This window comes from Lepisosteus platostomus, chromosome 10 (assembly GCF_059453375.1).
Source record: "Lepisosteus platostomus isolate fLepPlt1 chromosome 10, fLepPlt1.hap1, whole genome shotgun sequence".
In the NCBI taxonomy this organism is placed as follows: domain Eukaryota; kingdom Metazoa; phylum Chordata; class Actinopteri; order Semionotiformes; family Lepisosteidae; genus Lepisosteus; species Lepisosteus platostomus.
In genome coordinates, this window is record NC_142620.1 from 9,195,368 (window position 1) to 9,210,485 (window position 15,118).

The following is a 15,118-nucleotide window of genomic DNA, read 5'->3' on the forward strand; positions in this document are numbered from 1 at the left end:
AGAGGACTTATGTGGATGTTAAACAGAAGGTTTTTAACATTAGAAGTTAATATAACTGATTATGTTATTAAATTGATAAGAAAAAAGCTGCACGTTTATTTTTTGTATTGCAGTATCATTATCAGGTTGTTCACACAGAGGAGTCAGTAATAACCCTGAAGTTCATAGATTAAATTATATCAATTTTAGCTTGTTCTAAATGGGACTTCTGTGAGATAAGATGATCAGAATCTCAGTATCAGTAGGTCAATTCTATTGCACAGAAATTAAGGCAGGCACAGTGCAAACAATTAGATGGCAGCAACATTCACCTCAGCTGTCACAAAGAGAAATAATTGAACAATTAAGGGGAAGATACAAATTCTGGTGTCAACACAATTCCGTTCACAGTCATTGACTGGGAATTCATGTTTCTCTGGTATCAATGTAATATGATTACAATGTATGAAAAACAGCCACCTGTTCTGTACATCAGTGGATTTCCAAAGCATCCAGGATCTGTTCTAAAGGGGTGTAAAGTTTCCGTATGTTTCTCAGAAATATTTGAACTTTGCAAAAATTAAACATCATATTAAAAGTATAGTGAGCAATTAAAAATGTTACAAAAGCTAAATAATTCCATTACTAATTTGTTGCCTTTTCCAAGCCCCCAAGTATATAAAAGCATATACTTCCAGAATAATAAGAATCTTAAAAAGTAGGGCTTTTAAATACTTTCCACTTCAGGTTGAATTAAATCCCGGAATCAAAGGGATAGATTTGTCATCAGCTCCTTTGATACTATACAATTAGTTGTTTGCTCAATGTTAGTGGTGTGAACTTTAAAAAGCATTTAACTTCAGTGCTATTTTAGTTTACACAACATTGTATAAGCCGATGAACAGACACTGAGCCAGGACACATCTCATAAAGCTGCTGAAGATGTTTCTGATGCTTAAAGACAAATATAATTCTCAGGAGGTGAGCTCAAGAAAAAGAAGGAGCTGCATCACAGTTCCACATAAGAATTTATTCTACTGCACGTACAGAGAGTCAGATAAACATCTTGCAACCTGTTAAAATGAGCAAATAACATGGAGAATAGTTCAGAAAAGACAAAACTATAAACTACTGAAATGAAAAGATTGCACCAAGAGTTTTCTGAAAGACGTTTCAACAGGAGAGGGAGAAATATACTGACACAAAGCACAGTTCTGACACATCTGAAAAAACCTTTACACTGTTCACGTAAAGACAAAATCCAGTGTAACAAAGATGGTAAAGCAAAATGAATTTATTGACTTAAAAAAGATGTCAGAAAGAGCGCACAGTGACCTAGTACAAGAGAAATTTACAGCACAACGAATGCAATCAGCAGTTATCTGTATAGCAGCATAATATGTGATTTCTTTGGAAATGGCTATGAGCGCTAGAGATATAAAATGTATATTACAGCAAAATAAACTTTTCCAACCAATTGGAACTAGTTGCTTCAACGTAAAGAAACAGAGTAATCAAGAGAGTGGTGAAATTATGTAAACTGATTTCTGAATATAAGGAAAAACATAGCTGAACCACAGTGAGTTACTTAGCACAAAAGAGTTTAGTGTCAGTTTGACCTAAACAGGGTTACAGAATACACTAAGCACCTAGTGCAAAGATGCACTAGAGCCTGTTAAGCTCTTTTGAATGATGACCACTATGACCCACCCGCCTTTCCTTCTCTGCTCCAGTGCACCCGCTTGTACAAATGAAATATGCCCCAGGTTTTGCACTGTATTAAACTAAGGAAAGAGCCAATATTAAACCCACAGGCAACACAACAGAGCACTTTTCTGAGATAAGAAAAGCTATTTTTTAATTCAGTACATCAAAATTAAACTCAAGTGCACCCTTCATTTTATTCCAATTAAAGTCATGTTTTTTTTTCCACATAAATCTTTTTCTGGAGGCCGGCTGTCATGGATATATCCTATGTGAATTCTCTACTTTTAAGTATATACATTTCAAATCTGGCAGTAAATAAGCTTTTGTAAGGGGTTCTCTCAGTTCTGTTAAAAATGAGCTCTTTATTCTACACCCAAAGAGGCTGAAGTCCAGGGTGTAATCCAATAGTTTAATGTCAAGTGGGTTTGGTTCCCTGAATGTGACAACAGGTTCCTTTTTTAAAACTGATATCCTAATGAAAAGATCTGAATAAATATATTAGGCAAGCTGCCAGTTTGATTGAGCACGTGTAAAATTGTAATGTCCAATCCTATTACTGCATTTTCTGTTAGTCTATGTAAACATTTTGATGTACTGAAATGAACACAAGGAATCAAGATTTCTTTCAGGATCTTTCTGCTCAATCATATGAAAGGTTAGACTTCATAAAGAAAAAAATGAATAAAACCAAAAGCTTAGGCACCTGAAGAAACACAGTGACAGGATGGTATCAATAAACATGGCTACATGAAAATGTATTACGATTGTCAAATGTATTTCATAACCAGTCTGCTATGAGTGTGTTCCATTACAGAATATCTTACCCTTTATAATATTAAAGGTCTTTCTATTAATCTCTATATAAATCTAAATACATTTTCTTTCTTTTCTCATATACATATCCATCATTGCAAAAACAATGGGGTCTCTTCAGCACTATAGATCCTCGTATTTATTACACAGAGCATGTAAACCAAAACCTTGCAAATAAGGAACTTTATAATATAACATCAGTGAAGCTTAAATAATAATGACCTAAAACAGCTGTACTATTCAGCTTTGAAAACTCATTTTCCAGAAGTATGAGTAACATGTTACTCAGTTGTACTGCTGTCCAGAATGACAATATGTGGCTTACACTACTTAACTATCACAATAACAATAATATTGGTCAATTTAAACAAAATATAGACTTTTTTACCTAGCCCTGATCCATAAACACGATATCACATCAAATAAAAACAAACAAACAGATCTCTAAAGTTCTTCTTTCAGACATTCATCTTCGCAACGTCGCTGAGTGCTCAGATGCTGTAATATATCCTGTAGTACAGCGTTTTATTCCTCCACAGAGAGTAAGAGTTATCAAACTTGAACAGGTATGTCCCTTCGCCCGGGTATTCATGACTGCCACCCTGCACTGCTAAGTGGCTGTCCTGTCGATACACTGGAAGAATCTCACCTAAATGCGAGTTGGGAGAGGACTTCGTGCCTTTCTCTACATCTCCTGGGACGATGGATCCTGCATGGAAAAGAGAGACAGTTCTGGTTCCATTGACTCTATACATTTACTACATTTCCAAAGCTTTCTTCACCACAGTAAAGCATGTGCCCCACTTTCTGGAAATAATTCTATCACTGCGTAAGCTTGGAAAAAATTTGTAAATTCTTTGTTTTCATCATCTGAATGTATTTAACACATTCAAAATACAGTAAACTGGTGTTTACTGGCAGTTCGAAAAAATTTGGAAGAGAGAAAAAGGCCCAGAGTGTGTTCCAACAGGATAGAACAAATTAAAATCATCATCCATTCAACATCAGAACCTCCATGCAATATTATTATCTCAATGGCAACCAAATTTTTTTTTTAATATCAATAAGTATTTGTTAAAGCTTTCTGGTACAGTACTTAAAATATTCAGTTTATGCAGTTTTTGTTTTCTACAGAATAAGACGAGGACTTCAAAAAGTCTGATCCCCTATTTATAAGTTTTTGTAAAAACAGAGAGTCTACAAAAAGGAGAAAGGCAGCAAGACTCACCCTCCAGCTCATCTTCATCATCCTCGTCATCACTGGACTCGCTGATCTGCACGGTGATGGCTCGGCTGGTGACCGGCGTCCGGTCGAAATAGATCCCGAAGCCGATGTCGTAGTTGTCCGTGGCAAACTCCCAGCACACCCTCTTTCCCTCCGGGATGGTGGGCACGTGCACCGTCATGACGTCGCCGCGGTAAACGGTCACCACACAGTCCTTCTCCTGCCGTAGCTTCGCCTTCAGCTCCCTCACAGCCGGGGAGGTCCAGTTGGACGGGGGTATGAGGGGCGGCGCCTGAGCTGCAGCGAAGAGCAGAGACGCACACGAGTCACAGCACTGTACCTGGCAAGATGGCTTTTGCCAGAATACTCCTCGATCATTCCAAAACTATGAATTATCTTCATCCCTCTGTTTTCCTCCCCACTGATGTGTGGTGAGCGGACTGGCGCACTATAGCTGCCGTTGCATCATCCAAGTGGGGTGGTGGCAGTGGGATTCCCCATTACCTGGAAAGAGCTTTGATTGGAGTGTCCAGAAAAGTGCAAAGTATCAGTAGCAAGTGTAAGGAATTATTAATTCTTATTATTAAAACACCCAGGCAGAGTTCTACATTGGGAACACACTGCAAAGTCATGCAATCTGAAAACAGATTACAGAGGACTCTGGCTCAATCAAGCCACTCCTCATCGGCTATCATCCCTGGTCACACACTGTAGCTCCCTCTAAGCGCTTCAGCCTCACAAATTGGCATCGGGCACACCTCACGTATGAGGGGGAGGAGCATTGGGGCGCGTGAGCAAAACGAAGCATGAAGAGATGCTCACCTTTCCCGTCGGTAGATGCGGCCTCATTGCTGCCTGAGTGGATCCCCTCCGAGCCCCTGTTGGAGTCTTGCCCTGGAGGAGGGGACACTGATTCAGCCCAGCAAACCGTGCCAGCTGCCTGACTACTCTAAAAACAATTCAGAATGCCAATTAGCAATGCGCTGTTAGAAAATCCCGTGCATCCATGTGTGAGCTTTTACTATATGAGAGAGAAAACTTAAGAAAAGCTATTTTACTACTATCAACTGATTAACCTCCTCTTGTATGTAACCTTCCATCCCTGAAAATGCTTTTAATTAGTTTCTGTTGAATGAAAGTAGTTTAATGAGTTTTGCCTACATCAGCTATTGCCTATATCAAAACTGGTAGATATCACTTCAAGTGAAATCCATAATTTCTTCTTATCAGCTTTGAGTTATTTGTATTATAACCTCAGTACGGCATTATTCAGAACATCTGGGATTTTAGCATCCTTGAGTGCACAAACGTCTTTCATGTAGCATGTCTGAGCTCCCCACCCAAACTGCTATACAGTACATGTACATATTGCAGCCAGTATTCACAGAGGTACTGTATAGTGCAAAGATCCTCACTCAAGTGCCATAAAATAAAATTTTCCGTCGTGTGTTTTTAAGGAAATAGCATTAATCCACCTGAAGCTTTAGACAGGGGATGAGTTTTCCTGGTGCTTGTTCTAACCACATTCTCACTTATATAGCTGGTCTGTTTATTTAGCTGCATAACTGCTGTACGTCTAACCAGCCTCTGTGCTGATTAACAAGTAACTATTGCTGTACTTTAATGAAGTGAATGTCTTGTGCAATCAACTGTAAAATACCTTATATATCTATTTTTTAATACATTATGTTAATGGTTTAATTGACAACTCAAATTGGAACAAAATAGGACACAATGCCCACCAGGAAATGTGTTTGAGACCCCTGCTTCATGCCCTTCTCACAGTGGGCATGCGATTTGAAAACAATCAATGTACAATATCTGACAAACACAAGATCTGGCAGGCCAAAGATGGTTTGATGTCAGTGGAATGCATGCAAGATAAAGCCCAGTCCCCACGGATTTACCTCTTTGGCCTGTTCAGTTCCTTTGTCTTGTGTGCCGTCTCTGTCGGGCTGGCTGGTGCTGTCAGGGTTGTGGGAAAGGTCTGTGCTTCGAAGCCTATCAGTACGATGGATAGACAGCACAAAGCAAACAAACAGCAGTAAGTGTGAGTAACTGCGACGTACAGAACATTGCGCTGTCCGCAATCAGAAAGTAAACCACAGATAGTACACACTTCTACAGGGTGTCAGAAATCAAGACGAACTCCACAGCCCTTAAAAATCTCTAAACCACAGCAACTGAGATGTATTTAAATACAAAGAAAACAATACTGTGTAAAGTTAAATAAATGTTCGCAAAACACTATTTCTTGTATCCTCTATGCAACCAGCATATTTATTACATGCCATACCATAGAATATTTAGGAGCACTTGCAACACCATTAAAACCCAAAGCTTAAGTATTCCTAAAGAAAAATGAAAACTACAATTCAGCAATTATCAGCTACCTCTCTTGAGCATTGTGCTCACAGCTCTTTGAAGTTATTCCTGGGAAGGAGGAGACAGACAGAGAAGACAGTCGGGACTGAAGTTCTGAACTTGCTTCCAGATTCTGCATTTCTGAAAAAAAAAACGTTATAGGTGAAATGGGGTCACAACTTTCAGATTGTGTTTCAGTTTATTTCTTTGCTAACAATGACCTTTGTTTCAAGCCAACTCGCTCATTTAACACTTATACTCCCAACATATACAAAACGCTATTTTATTACTCCGATCCCTATGGTGTTTCTTGGAAAGTGGCCCAGGAAAGGAAAAAAGCAACTCAGAAGCTATGAGCACAGATTCATACTCTTTCTTCATGAGCTTTGGAACTTACAGGAATATTTTAATGCACTGCACAACAGCAAACATAAACAGGCTGAACAGCAAACAACATGATTATTCCCCGTTTGCAGAACTTGCCGAATATGGAACAAACCTTTTGAAAGCCTTTAACGTTTATACCGCTTAAATTACACAATTGCTGCAATCCATTCTAATTGAGTTGATTACTGTAATATACCCATCTGAGTGAAAACTGGAAAATACACCTAGAATAATATTTCACATATATCCCATCGTGGGCTCTAATGTTAAACGCTGTGGAGGCCGCCTGCCACCAGTTATTTGTAAATATTCGATTGGAAAATAAGCCAGTTGTTACTTAACGAAAATATTTACTGAATGGCACTGGTTGTTCTGGGCAGTATGGTCAAATTCGTACAATCCTGAAACCCGTTTTAAACAACAAGCGATTAATTGTACATCATTCTGTTACAAAGGAGTAATCATCCTTTGCATCAGGGCGGTCCTCGCATGGTTCTGTATTAAAGTAATAAAATATGGCTTTTTGAATGAGCACACACGTAGTAGTTTTCATTTTTTTGTTTATGCTGAGCTACTCGAATGGAGCAGATCCGCATGCAATTACTCCTCACTAAACGAACAGGCGACTCGTTCCCGCTAACCCCTTCTAAATACTACATATACTGTATACAGTGATCATCTAATGCGGCAACTTTTAAAACTATTTTACGCAATAAGGATTATAAGAAGACCGGCCATGTAAACACTTTTAGCTTTTTGGCAAATTCGCGCATCAAAGACAAAAGATGTAAATATACAAAATCGGGTGGAGTCCCAGACTTGGGCGATGAACATTTCCTTCACGTTTTTTCGAAAGTGATAAATCGGCCTGTACGTGTCAACCACATTAACGTTTTTCGGCGGAGTGCTCTTTGATTTCGCTCGCTGAAAACAGCGTGACTGTCAACTTCTGAAAATCTGGTATTTTGATTTGTACATTTCTACCGGAAATGGACTCGAAAGCCCCCGGTGCTCCTTCACTACTGCAATCTTATGGTGCTTACCTGGGTTGTTCTCGTACCGATTCGAGCCACACCGGTACTGATGCCTATCCAGAAACCGACCCAGGCGCGGTAGTCAAGCACTGAATGCAAGCAGCCTCCGAGCTCTGCGCACTCGACATTGGTGACCTTAGCACGAGTGAACGAAAGCCTGAGGAGGAAAAAAACCACAGACGACTTCCGTAATAAAACGACAGCAGGCGGAATTTGACGAAGTGACGTAAAGGCGCTGGTAATGAAGAAGTCGCTGTCCTTGGCTTTAACACGGCGTGTGGTGCTTTTTCTCAGAAAAACAGCCCAAACACGCAGCCAATTGGCTTATTCGTATATTTTGAGAAAAAAAAAATATTGTTAGTGATGCAACCCTTGCTGTATTTATTTTTTTCTCATATTTTGAATATAAGGCCAAAAAGTTTAGATTTATTAGAGATCATTAGTTTGTTGCTAATACCCTTATTAAAAAGACGGGGAGATACATTCACTGCAAATCACTTTTAAATCATTAACGATATCGGTCTCATTTGGTTTCTTCTATGATTTTTATAATGCCTGTCCAATAAGCATTTTTGTAATACACGTGAATGGCATCAGTTTTAAAATGGGAAGAAATCGTTCGGAGTATGTTTTCAGATTTATGTGGCCAAATACGTGACCTGTCAGCATTACTGATTTTTATGAAAGGTTTTTCTCTGAACCGTACTGACAAGCACTGGATGTCTCTTGGTTGCTATGGTAGCAGTTTCCTTGGAAACACGTACACAACCAAGATGGCAGATTACCTGAGCTGGAGCTGCGAGGAAGTGGCGAAATGGATAGAATCCCTAGGCTATCCCCAGTATATGGTGAATATGCTGCTTTCATTAACGAAAATGTACAATTACTTATGTGGCTTACAATTATCTTTAAAATCGGAAAGAGGTTATTTTTCGACTGTTGATGTTGCATTTGTTGACGAAAAAAATGTCAGAATTTCTCTTGACCACAGAATTGCTGGAAGAATGAAGATAGATATTGCTCTCTTTTATTTATAATTCACAAACAATTAAAAAAACACATGCTACTCATGTAACTCACTAATGGCACTAAAAACAACCTAATTATAAGAAATTAAATATTTTTGGATACATCATAAAAGCTAATTTTGAACTATATCAACAAACTTTTCTGCTCATGATGCCAGCACTTGGAAAGCAATACTGGATACAAGTTTAACTGAGTAAAAAATGTAACATGAAACACATCTTTTATGACACTAATGTTTGTCTTTCTCCTCAGGCCTGCTTTACAGAAAACCGCATCAATGGTAGACAATTGATCTTAATAAATTGTTCTACACTTCCTAGATTAGGAATCATAGATTTTGAGGACATGAAGGTAAGGGATAAGAGAATTGAGAAAGAATACTTGTGTTGAATTTCAGTATTTTTTATATTGCAAGACCTCCATTTTCCATTTTTACATCTCAGGGAACAAACGTGAAGCTGTGTCTTGTTGATTGCGTTCTTACAGTCTTGTTAATCGTTTGGTGGAATTTGCAATTCTGTTCATACTGTACCACACATGCCAGATGTCTGGTACTCTGGTACCTAGCACTCCTTTCGAGTGACTGTCACAATGTTCCTCATCATCACAACAGAAATGTTAAAACTAATTTATGCTTGACAGTCTTTACACCCACATAAGCATGCAAGATAACAAACACATTTCCTACCAATGTAATCTCAGTGAGTAAACAACAACTGAGAATTTCTGCATAATGAAGTATTCATGATGTACACAGGGGATAATCAAGGAAATAATATTGCAGAAAAGCAAAAACATCATCTGAGTGTCTGATCAGCTTACCCTGATCAAGCAAATAATCATTTTATTCCTTATAAGCATATATAGTATGCATTTCTGATATACACATTCCCTGTAAGAACTGAAGCCTATCCTAGAAGCATAGGGTGAAAGGCAGTACTACACTCAGGATGGGATGGCAGTCCATTGCCACACTGCCTAGCATATAGTGCAATTTCATTTGTGTTTAAAAACACAGAATAATGTATGCAGTTTAGCAGTAGGGCTGAAGGACCTCCCAGTTTTAAGTTGGATGAATGTTGATTTACCCTGACTTTTTCATTTTCTTTCAAGGCGATTTCACATCGCATTCAAGAGCTGTTAGAGACCGAGGAGCCCCGATGGAACAGGAGCATTGCGCTCCCCCGCAGGGACACAAGGGGGTTATTTTTAGAGAAGAAGAGTCGAACAGGAGAAAGTGCTGATTCACTCACATACAGCCAGTTTCTGAAGGAGATGGACAACTAATGCGAAGGCTTCTTGAGTTGCAGGTTTCGCTAAAAATAAAATACATTGAGGGAAGCACATGAGGGAATGTTCACTCCCAAGTTAGCCTGACTCGTTCTATGGGTTTGATTGTCATTGGGTTGTGTTTAATACAGCTTTTTTAACCCAGAACAATGAAAATGATGTTATCAGTATTTTTCAATGTTAGCTAAGTAACAATTTAATGTACTAATCTCACCAACAGAAACCCTGTTCTGAATTTCATGACTAAAATGTTTTAAATAAACAGTACAAAGTCAGCTTCATTCAAGTTTCATACAGTTAGTGACTGTGCGTTCAAGAGATGGTGTACATATATACAATTATTTGTATGTATATAAATGTGATGACTACATAGAAAGTTTGGTTTCTTCGTTTCATCAAGATTATTAAAGAAAGGCTGCACAAAGGTCACTCTCATTTGTTTAGTGTCATTTATTATATTTTGTATATATTCCAATTCATGTTAGAATAAACATGAACACAAAAACAATACATAATTCAAAAATAAAAAATAATGATACCCAGAGGCTAGCTATCCCCACCTGACCATGCATATTTTTGAATGTAATTGCACTGCTTACATATGATGAAATCTCTCATGGCTTCTGTTCTGGGAATGGTGTCACTGTGTTACTGTCCCAAAACATTACCTTTAAAATAAATTATTTGATGATTATGCTATTCAGTATCAACCACGTGCGGGTCAGGACAATTTGTAGGAAGCCAGGATTTTTTGTGCACATTGATAAAAAAACTAACTTGGTATCCATGGATGGAATTCTTTCAGTCTCTCTTCTCTCAGTCTATTAAACTCCAAGCACAGAGCAAAATGTGGCAGAGAGGCGTTCCCTCAAAACGAGGTTTTCTGCTAGAATCTTTGACAATGGTGTTTCCTTCAACTGTGTATCTGTCAAGCTGATCCAAGGAAGAGGCCTAAAAAATATTTACAAATAAAAAAGGAACAGGTTTCGAATTAAAATACGTTGAACATTCAAGAAAATTAAGGTTTATAAATAAGAAATAAAGCATTTTAGAACATAAACATGTAGCTCCATGTATCTACTGGTGTATATACTGTATGTTTTGCATAAATCTCTTATTGAACCATCAACAAAAAATCTCTCAAAGCATGTGTCAGAGTATGGGTATGAAACAAATCTAAAGTGCGACAACCCTACTCTTGAAAGAATGATGATGGCTGTACATTTTATTAAACCCATATTTAAACTGTAGTATTTGCAATCTTATTTAGTAAAAAATAAAAATACACTGTAATGAATTAGATAGGTTCTGTAATTTTTTCTACATCTATATTCTCTAATATTAATCAATTAACAGAAAGCCATTTCAGCTATGTGGAGCCTATTTCTTCTATAAATAATGTTATAATAACAAGTGGTTGAAATGCTACAGTTAAGATACCCCTTGCCACCTGCTGTCTGAATCCATATGCCCTGTGTGATGGCACAAAAGGTGCTAAATGTTGTCAGCACTGAGAGATCTAGAGACTACAGTAACTTCAGAAGAACATTAGGATATTAGTTAAGTGGAGAGTACTGAGTGAAGCTAAATTACATTTACAATTAAATTGCTATATGTTTTTCAGAACAGTGGACTTCAAGATGTGCGCAGGCTGACAATATGTTTTTAATGGCATATGTATGCCTACGGTAATCTTAAATTAATTGAAATATATTTTTATACATAGACCAATAAAAGAAAACTAGCATTCCATGAATTTCATTTTTATATCTATTTTAACTTACTCATCAGATGACAGTGTGGATGCAAAGGATGCATTGACAAAGTTCTCAACTGTGAATTGCATTGCGTTCTCCATTTTATTCTGTTGTGCTGAAGTGACTTTCAATAAAAATAACTCATTCATCATGTTAATCGTCTGCTTGTAATCCACATTCATTGTTGTGCACATATTCAGGAGAGAGTAGAGAACTGCAACAACCCATCTTATGTCTATACTCAGGCCACCTGAAATGCATAAAGAAATGCCAATTTATTATAGCATGTCATTTGTAGATAGTACAATATCATGCATATTGCAAAACCAATATTAACATAATGTCCATAATGACTTATTATTGCTTGTTCAATCTACTTTTTAACTATAATTTTCTCTACTATTCTTATGATAAAGCTAAATTACTAAGTTCCAAGAAATAGCCTAACCAACCAAACTAACAACCAAAAGCATAGTGAGTTAGTGACAAGTTTACAGATACTACACAGTATCTATATATTTTTATTAGCTAAAATGCAGAATGTTTCAGATTACATTTAAATAATTGTATTTCTATTTTTATATATATATTGATATAGATATTCAAAATAATTTAACTTATATCACTTCAGTTACACTGTAGGAAGTGTGTTGGTATTATAAAACTCAAAATTGGTAAAGTAACCCTACCACTCATGCCAAGAGGACATGCAGCTGATATCACTTTAGGGTCTTTCAAAGCAGCTGTTACATGTCCAGTAGTTGCCCATATACTGACAGAGTCACTGCCTACGAATCCATATTCTGGCTTTAAAACGCTACTGTGAGACAGAAGCTGCTTGAGTCTGTAATCAGAAATAATGTAGACACAATTAAGAAACAAATAAGACTTGACATAGCTTTCAAATAACCCCACAAAGGCTAGTTATCAATGAGGCTCTTTACAGTTGGTTTTTGTTATAAATGCTTTAAATTGGGCCAAGAAACCACAACACATGAGGAATCAAAGCAGAGCTTCTCTTCTTTCAACACAAAACCAAACTCCCAATGCTGTTTTTTAGAGGAATTTGGACATACAGTAACAATAAACCAAGCTGGGAAAAGATCCCAACATCTTCTGGCAACAGTCGAAAGTTTAAAAAATCTTTTTAAGAGCACGAAAGTTTTAAAATCACTTTTTAATAAGCCAAGCAGTTAAAACTTCCAACAGCCTGTTACACAATGAATGTCAGATGCAAATAGGGCTAAATGTTACCTCTTCAGGGGCACTGCGGTGACAAGGCTATAAACAATGCAGTCCTGGCGGAGTTTGGAGTGAATGTCAGCACACACCTGGGACAGGTGTGTGGGGAGGCAACAGAGAAAAAGCACATCTGACCAGGCAGCTAGACGTTGGTTATCATAAAAACAGCCAATCCCCATCTTCTGAAAGTCATCTAAAATGTAAAAATAAAAAATAAAAAAAGGACACACAATATATTGTATGATTCATCCATCTATTTTCTAACCTGCACTTCCAATTTAGGGTCCCAGGAGAGCCAGAGTATGAAGCAGGGCAAAGGCAAGCCTTTGGACACCCTGGACAGGATGCCAGTCCGTTGCAAGGCAGACAGACACAGACAGGCACACACAAAAGCCAATAGTCCCAGAAGAGAATGATCCTAATAGAATGTTTTTGAACTGTAGGAAGAACAAGAGCACACAGGGAACCCCACACAAATACAGACAGCACCCCAGGTGAGGAATTGAACCCAAGGGTCAAGTCCCGTGAGACAGTAAAGCTAACCACTGCTCCACTGTGCCACCCTATATGCTGTAATATATTTTGAAATATAATATACCATGAGTTTTGAACAGGCCATATATTTAGTACATAAAAAAAAACAAAGTTTGGAGAAATAGTTGTATGCACAAAGGGACATATTAAAAGGATTCTTAATTATAAATGAATGTATATTTCCAAATGGGAGAGTTGAAAATCATGTAAGCAAATAAATGCATTTAACATTAACGGAAAAATTAAGTCTGCTTCAAATTGTGTTTATTTTTTTTTTCAACCTAAAAACCAGTGCTCACTTTTCTTAAATCTATTTAAAACATAAATACTGTATAACTGTATACAGGTGTCACTCTTCCTGACAACAACATCAGATCTTCCACACTGTATCACTCCTTCAAAACACATTGCTCTTTTCAGTGGGCTTCTTGTCCCTTACCCAAAGTCTCAGGTCGCCTGGACGATATGTTGATGTTTGATGGTTTGAGGCCTGTGTTTTCCATCAGTACCAGAGCCAGTTGTTTCCCTATGTGGCCCCCTCCAAGAATCCCAACTTTCAGAATCTGGTCTTCACTTAACACATTTAAATCAGACGTTTTAGACCTCAGTGTGACGTTTTCCTTTAATAAACGTCTTCTGTGGGAGGAAATAAATACAATAATATTTTTTTTCTAAGGCAGGCGTTAGTAAAGCCATGTACCTCTTGTAGTATTGCTACCGTGGGGTCTTCACAGGGTGAAACATACAGTACCTTGAAGAAGAGAGCAGCTTACAGAAGAAGGCAGCATGAGCGCAGGCGCTCAGAGTCAGGCCATTCGAGCGAGCTCTCAGGAATAACAGCTGCTTCTCGTTTTCGCTCAGCCCGCACTCGAAATCTAGGGAGTGCAGATTCTGAGTAACGTCCGTCATCTCCGATGTGGACAAAAGCTTTCCTCGATTTTCTTTTTCCTGCAAACAGCCTTAGCCTTTAAAGAAAACATGTTAAGTTTGTTGCTCAACGGAATTCAGGAGACACTATTTAAAATCTAGCCCCATCATCATTATCCTCCCATTCACAAATGTAAAAAAAAACGAGGCATTAATTAGCCAGCACCTATACCGAAAAAAATCAACGTTATTGAATTACTGTACTTCGGAATACGAATTTGTACATACATATATAACGTGTATGTACTAATAGAGAATGTCACGATCACCAGTTATTGATTTTCTTATCAATGAATTATACAGTATTACAAATTATTACAGAACTAAAAATTCCATTGCTCACATTGCTCATGCTATATAACACAAAATTCATCCATCCATTTTCTAACTGCTTTATCCAGACAGGATGTCAGAGCAGTCGTAATCTATCCCTTGTTAAATACATACCAATTTAAACACACCTTACACTATAAAACTACAGCTACACAACGGTTTGAAATAAAAGCTTTGAGATAAAAGATAAAAATAATCAATTTTGACATCGACTTGTGTAGCATTGTATATCATTTGACACCACAAAGCAAACGAAACAAAAACACCACGTTGCCCTTTACATACAGTATTAAGGCTTCTTAATTGTTATTACCAAAATGTACATCTAACTGCACCAGGACGCAAAGGTAAATGTTGAAGAAACCTTTTAGTATTTCCAAGTGTTTAACCAAAACAGATACACGTCTTCCTTTCCGCTGTTGTCACGGAAACCGACGCGCTGAAATGTTTTCTGCTTGTTTTAAAGCAAAGCAGCGCCACTCAGTGTCCAACGTAAA

The 15,118-nt window shown here is 37.7% G+C and overlaps 3 protein-coding genes across 7 annotated transcripts; 1 reads left to right on the forward strand and 2 right to left on the reverse strand.

The window, feature by feature from the left end:
- Positions 1-1,257: 1,257 nt before the first annotated feature.
- On the reverse strand, positions 1,258-7,660 carry tmed8 (transmembrane p24 trafficking protein 8). 2 transcript variants are annotated; one of them, XM_088647981.1, is made up of 6 exons: positions 7,519-7,660; positions 6,118-6,229; positions 5,632-5,725; positions 4,547-4,668; positions 3,728-4,021; positions 1,258-3,208 (listed from the first exon to the last, which is right to left on the reverse strand). In XM_088647981.1, exons 2-6 carry the CDS (start codon positions 6,128-6,130, stop codon positions 2,991-2,993), a joined length of 741 nt encoding a protein of 246 aa, XP_088504107.1. In that variant the 5' UTR covers positions 6,131-6,229; positions 7,519-7,660; the 3' UTR covers positions 1,258-2,990. The 2 variants fall into 2 exon arrangements, with proteins under 2 accessions (XP_088504107.1, XP_088504106.1); XM_088647980.1 differs by having other exon boundaries at positions 4,547-4,673.
- LOC148653230 (sterile alpha motif domain-containing protein 15-like) lies at positions 7,642-10,257 on the forward strand. Of its 2 annotated transcripts, XM_088647983.1 has the most exons (4): positions 7,642-7,747; positions 8,252-8,357; positions 8,791-8,889; positions 9,652-10,257. In XM_088647983.1, the coding sequence occupies exons 2-4, from the start codon at positions 8,283-8,285 to the stop codon at positions 9,823-9,825; spliced, it is 348 nt and encodes a 115-aa protein (XP_088504109.1). In that variant the 5' UTR covers positions 7,642-7,747; positions 8,252-8,282; the 3' UTR covers positions 9,826-10,257. The 2 variants fall into 2 exon arrangements, with proteins under 2 accessions (XP_088504109.1, XP_088504108.1); XM_088647982.1 differs by lacking the exon at positions 7,642-7,747 and having other exon boundaries at positions 7,944-8,357.
- Positions 10,258-10,260: 3 nt separating this feature from the next.
- noxred1 (NADP-dependent oxidoreductase domain containing 1) lies at positions 10,261-15,072 on the reverse strand. Of its 3 annotated transcripts, none has more exons than XM_088647976.1 (7): positions 14,986-15,072; positions 14,113-14,326; positions 13,801-13,997; positions 12,840-13,020; positions 12,275-12,429; positions 11,613-11,835; positions 10,261-10,779 (listed from the first exon to the last, which is right to left on the reverse strand). In XM_088647976.1, the coding sequence occupies exons 2-7, from the start codon at positions 14,268-14,270 to the stop codon at positions 10,653-10,655; spliced, it is 1,041 nt and encodes a 346-aa protein (XP_088504102.1). In that variant the 5' UTR covers positions 14,271-14,326; positions 14,986-15,072; the 3' UTR covers positions 10,261-10,652. The 3 variants fall into 3 exon arrangements, with proteins under 3 accessions (XP_088504102.1, XP_088504103.1, XP_088504105.1); XM_088647977.1 differs by having other exon boundaries at positions 14,935-15,059; XM_088647979.1 differs by having other exon boundaries at positions 14,907-15,050.
- Between the last annotated feature and the right edge of the window lie 46 nt (positions 15,073-15,118).

Bases quoted from the DNA above. Each gene is read 5' to 3' on its own strand.
- tmed8 (XM_088647980.1), bottom strand. From the start codon at position 6,227: ATGCAGAATCTGGAAGCAAGTTCAGAACTTCAGTCCCGACTGTCTTCT. The intron at 5,726-6,117 runs GTAGCTGATAAT...TCGTACTGATAG, and splicing joins GAGCACAATGCTCAAGAGAG to GCTTCGAAGCACAGACCTTT. The intron at 3,209-3,727 runs GTGAGTCTTGCT...TTTTCCATGCAG, and splicing joins TGATGAAGATGAGCTGGAGG to GATCCATCGTCCCAGGAGAT.
- LOC148653230 (XM_088647982.1), top strand. From the start codon at position 8,097: ATGGCATCAGTTTTAAAATGGGAAGAAATCGTTCGGAGTATGTTTTCA. The intron at 8,358-8,790 runs GTGAATATGCTG...CTTTCTCCTCAG, and splicing joins TAGGCTATCCCCAGTATATG to GCCTGCTTTACAGAAAACCG. The intron at 8,890-9,651 runs GTAAGGGATAAG...TTTTCTTTCAAG, and splicing joins TAGATTTTGAGGACATGAAG to GCGATTTCACATCGCATTCA.
- noxred1 (XM_088647976.1), bottom strand. From the start codon at position 14,270: ATGACGGACGTTACTCAGAATCTGCACTCCCTAGATTTCGAGTGCGGG. The intron at 12,430-12,839 runs GTAACATTTAGC...TTCTGATTACAG, and splicing joins ACCGCAGTGCCCCTGAAGAG to ACTCAAGCAGCTTCTGTCTC. The intron at 10,780-11,612 runs GTAAGTTAAAAT...AATATTTTTTAG, and splicing joins TCCACACTGTCATCTGATGA to GCCTCTTCCTTGGATCAGCT.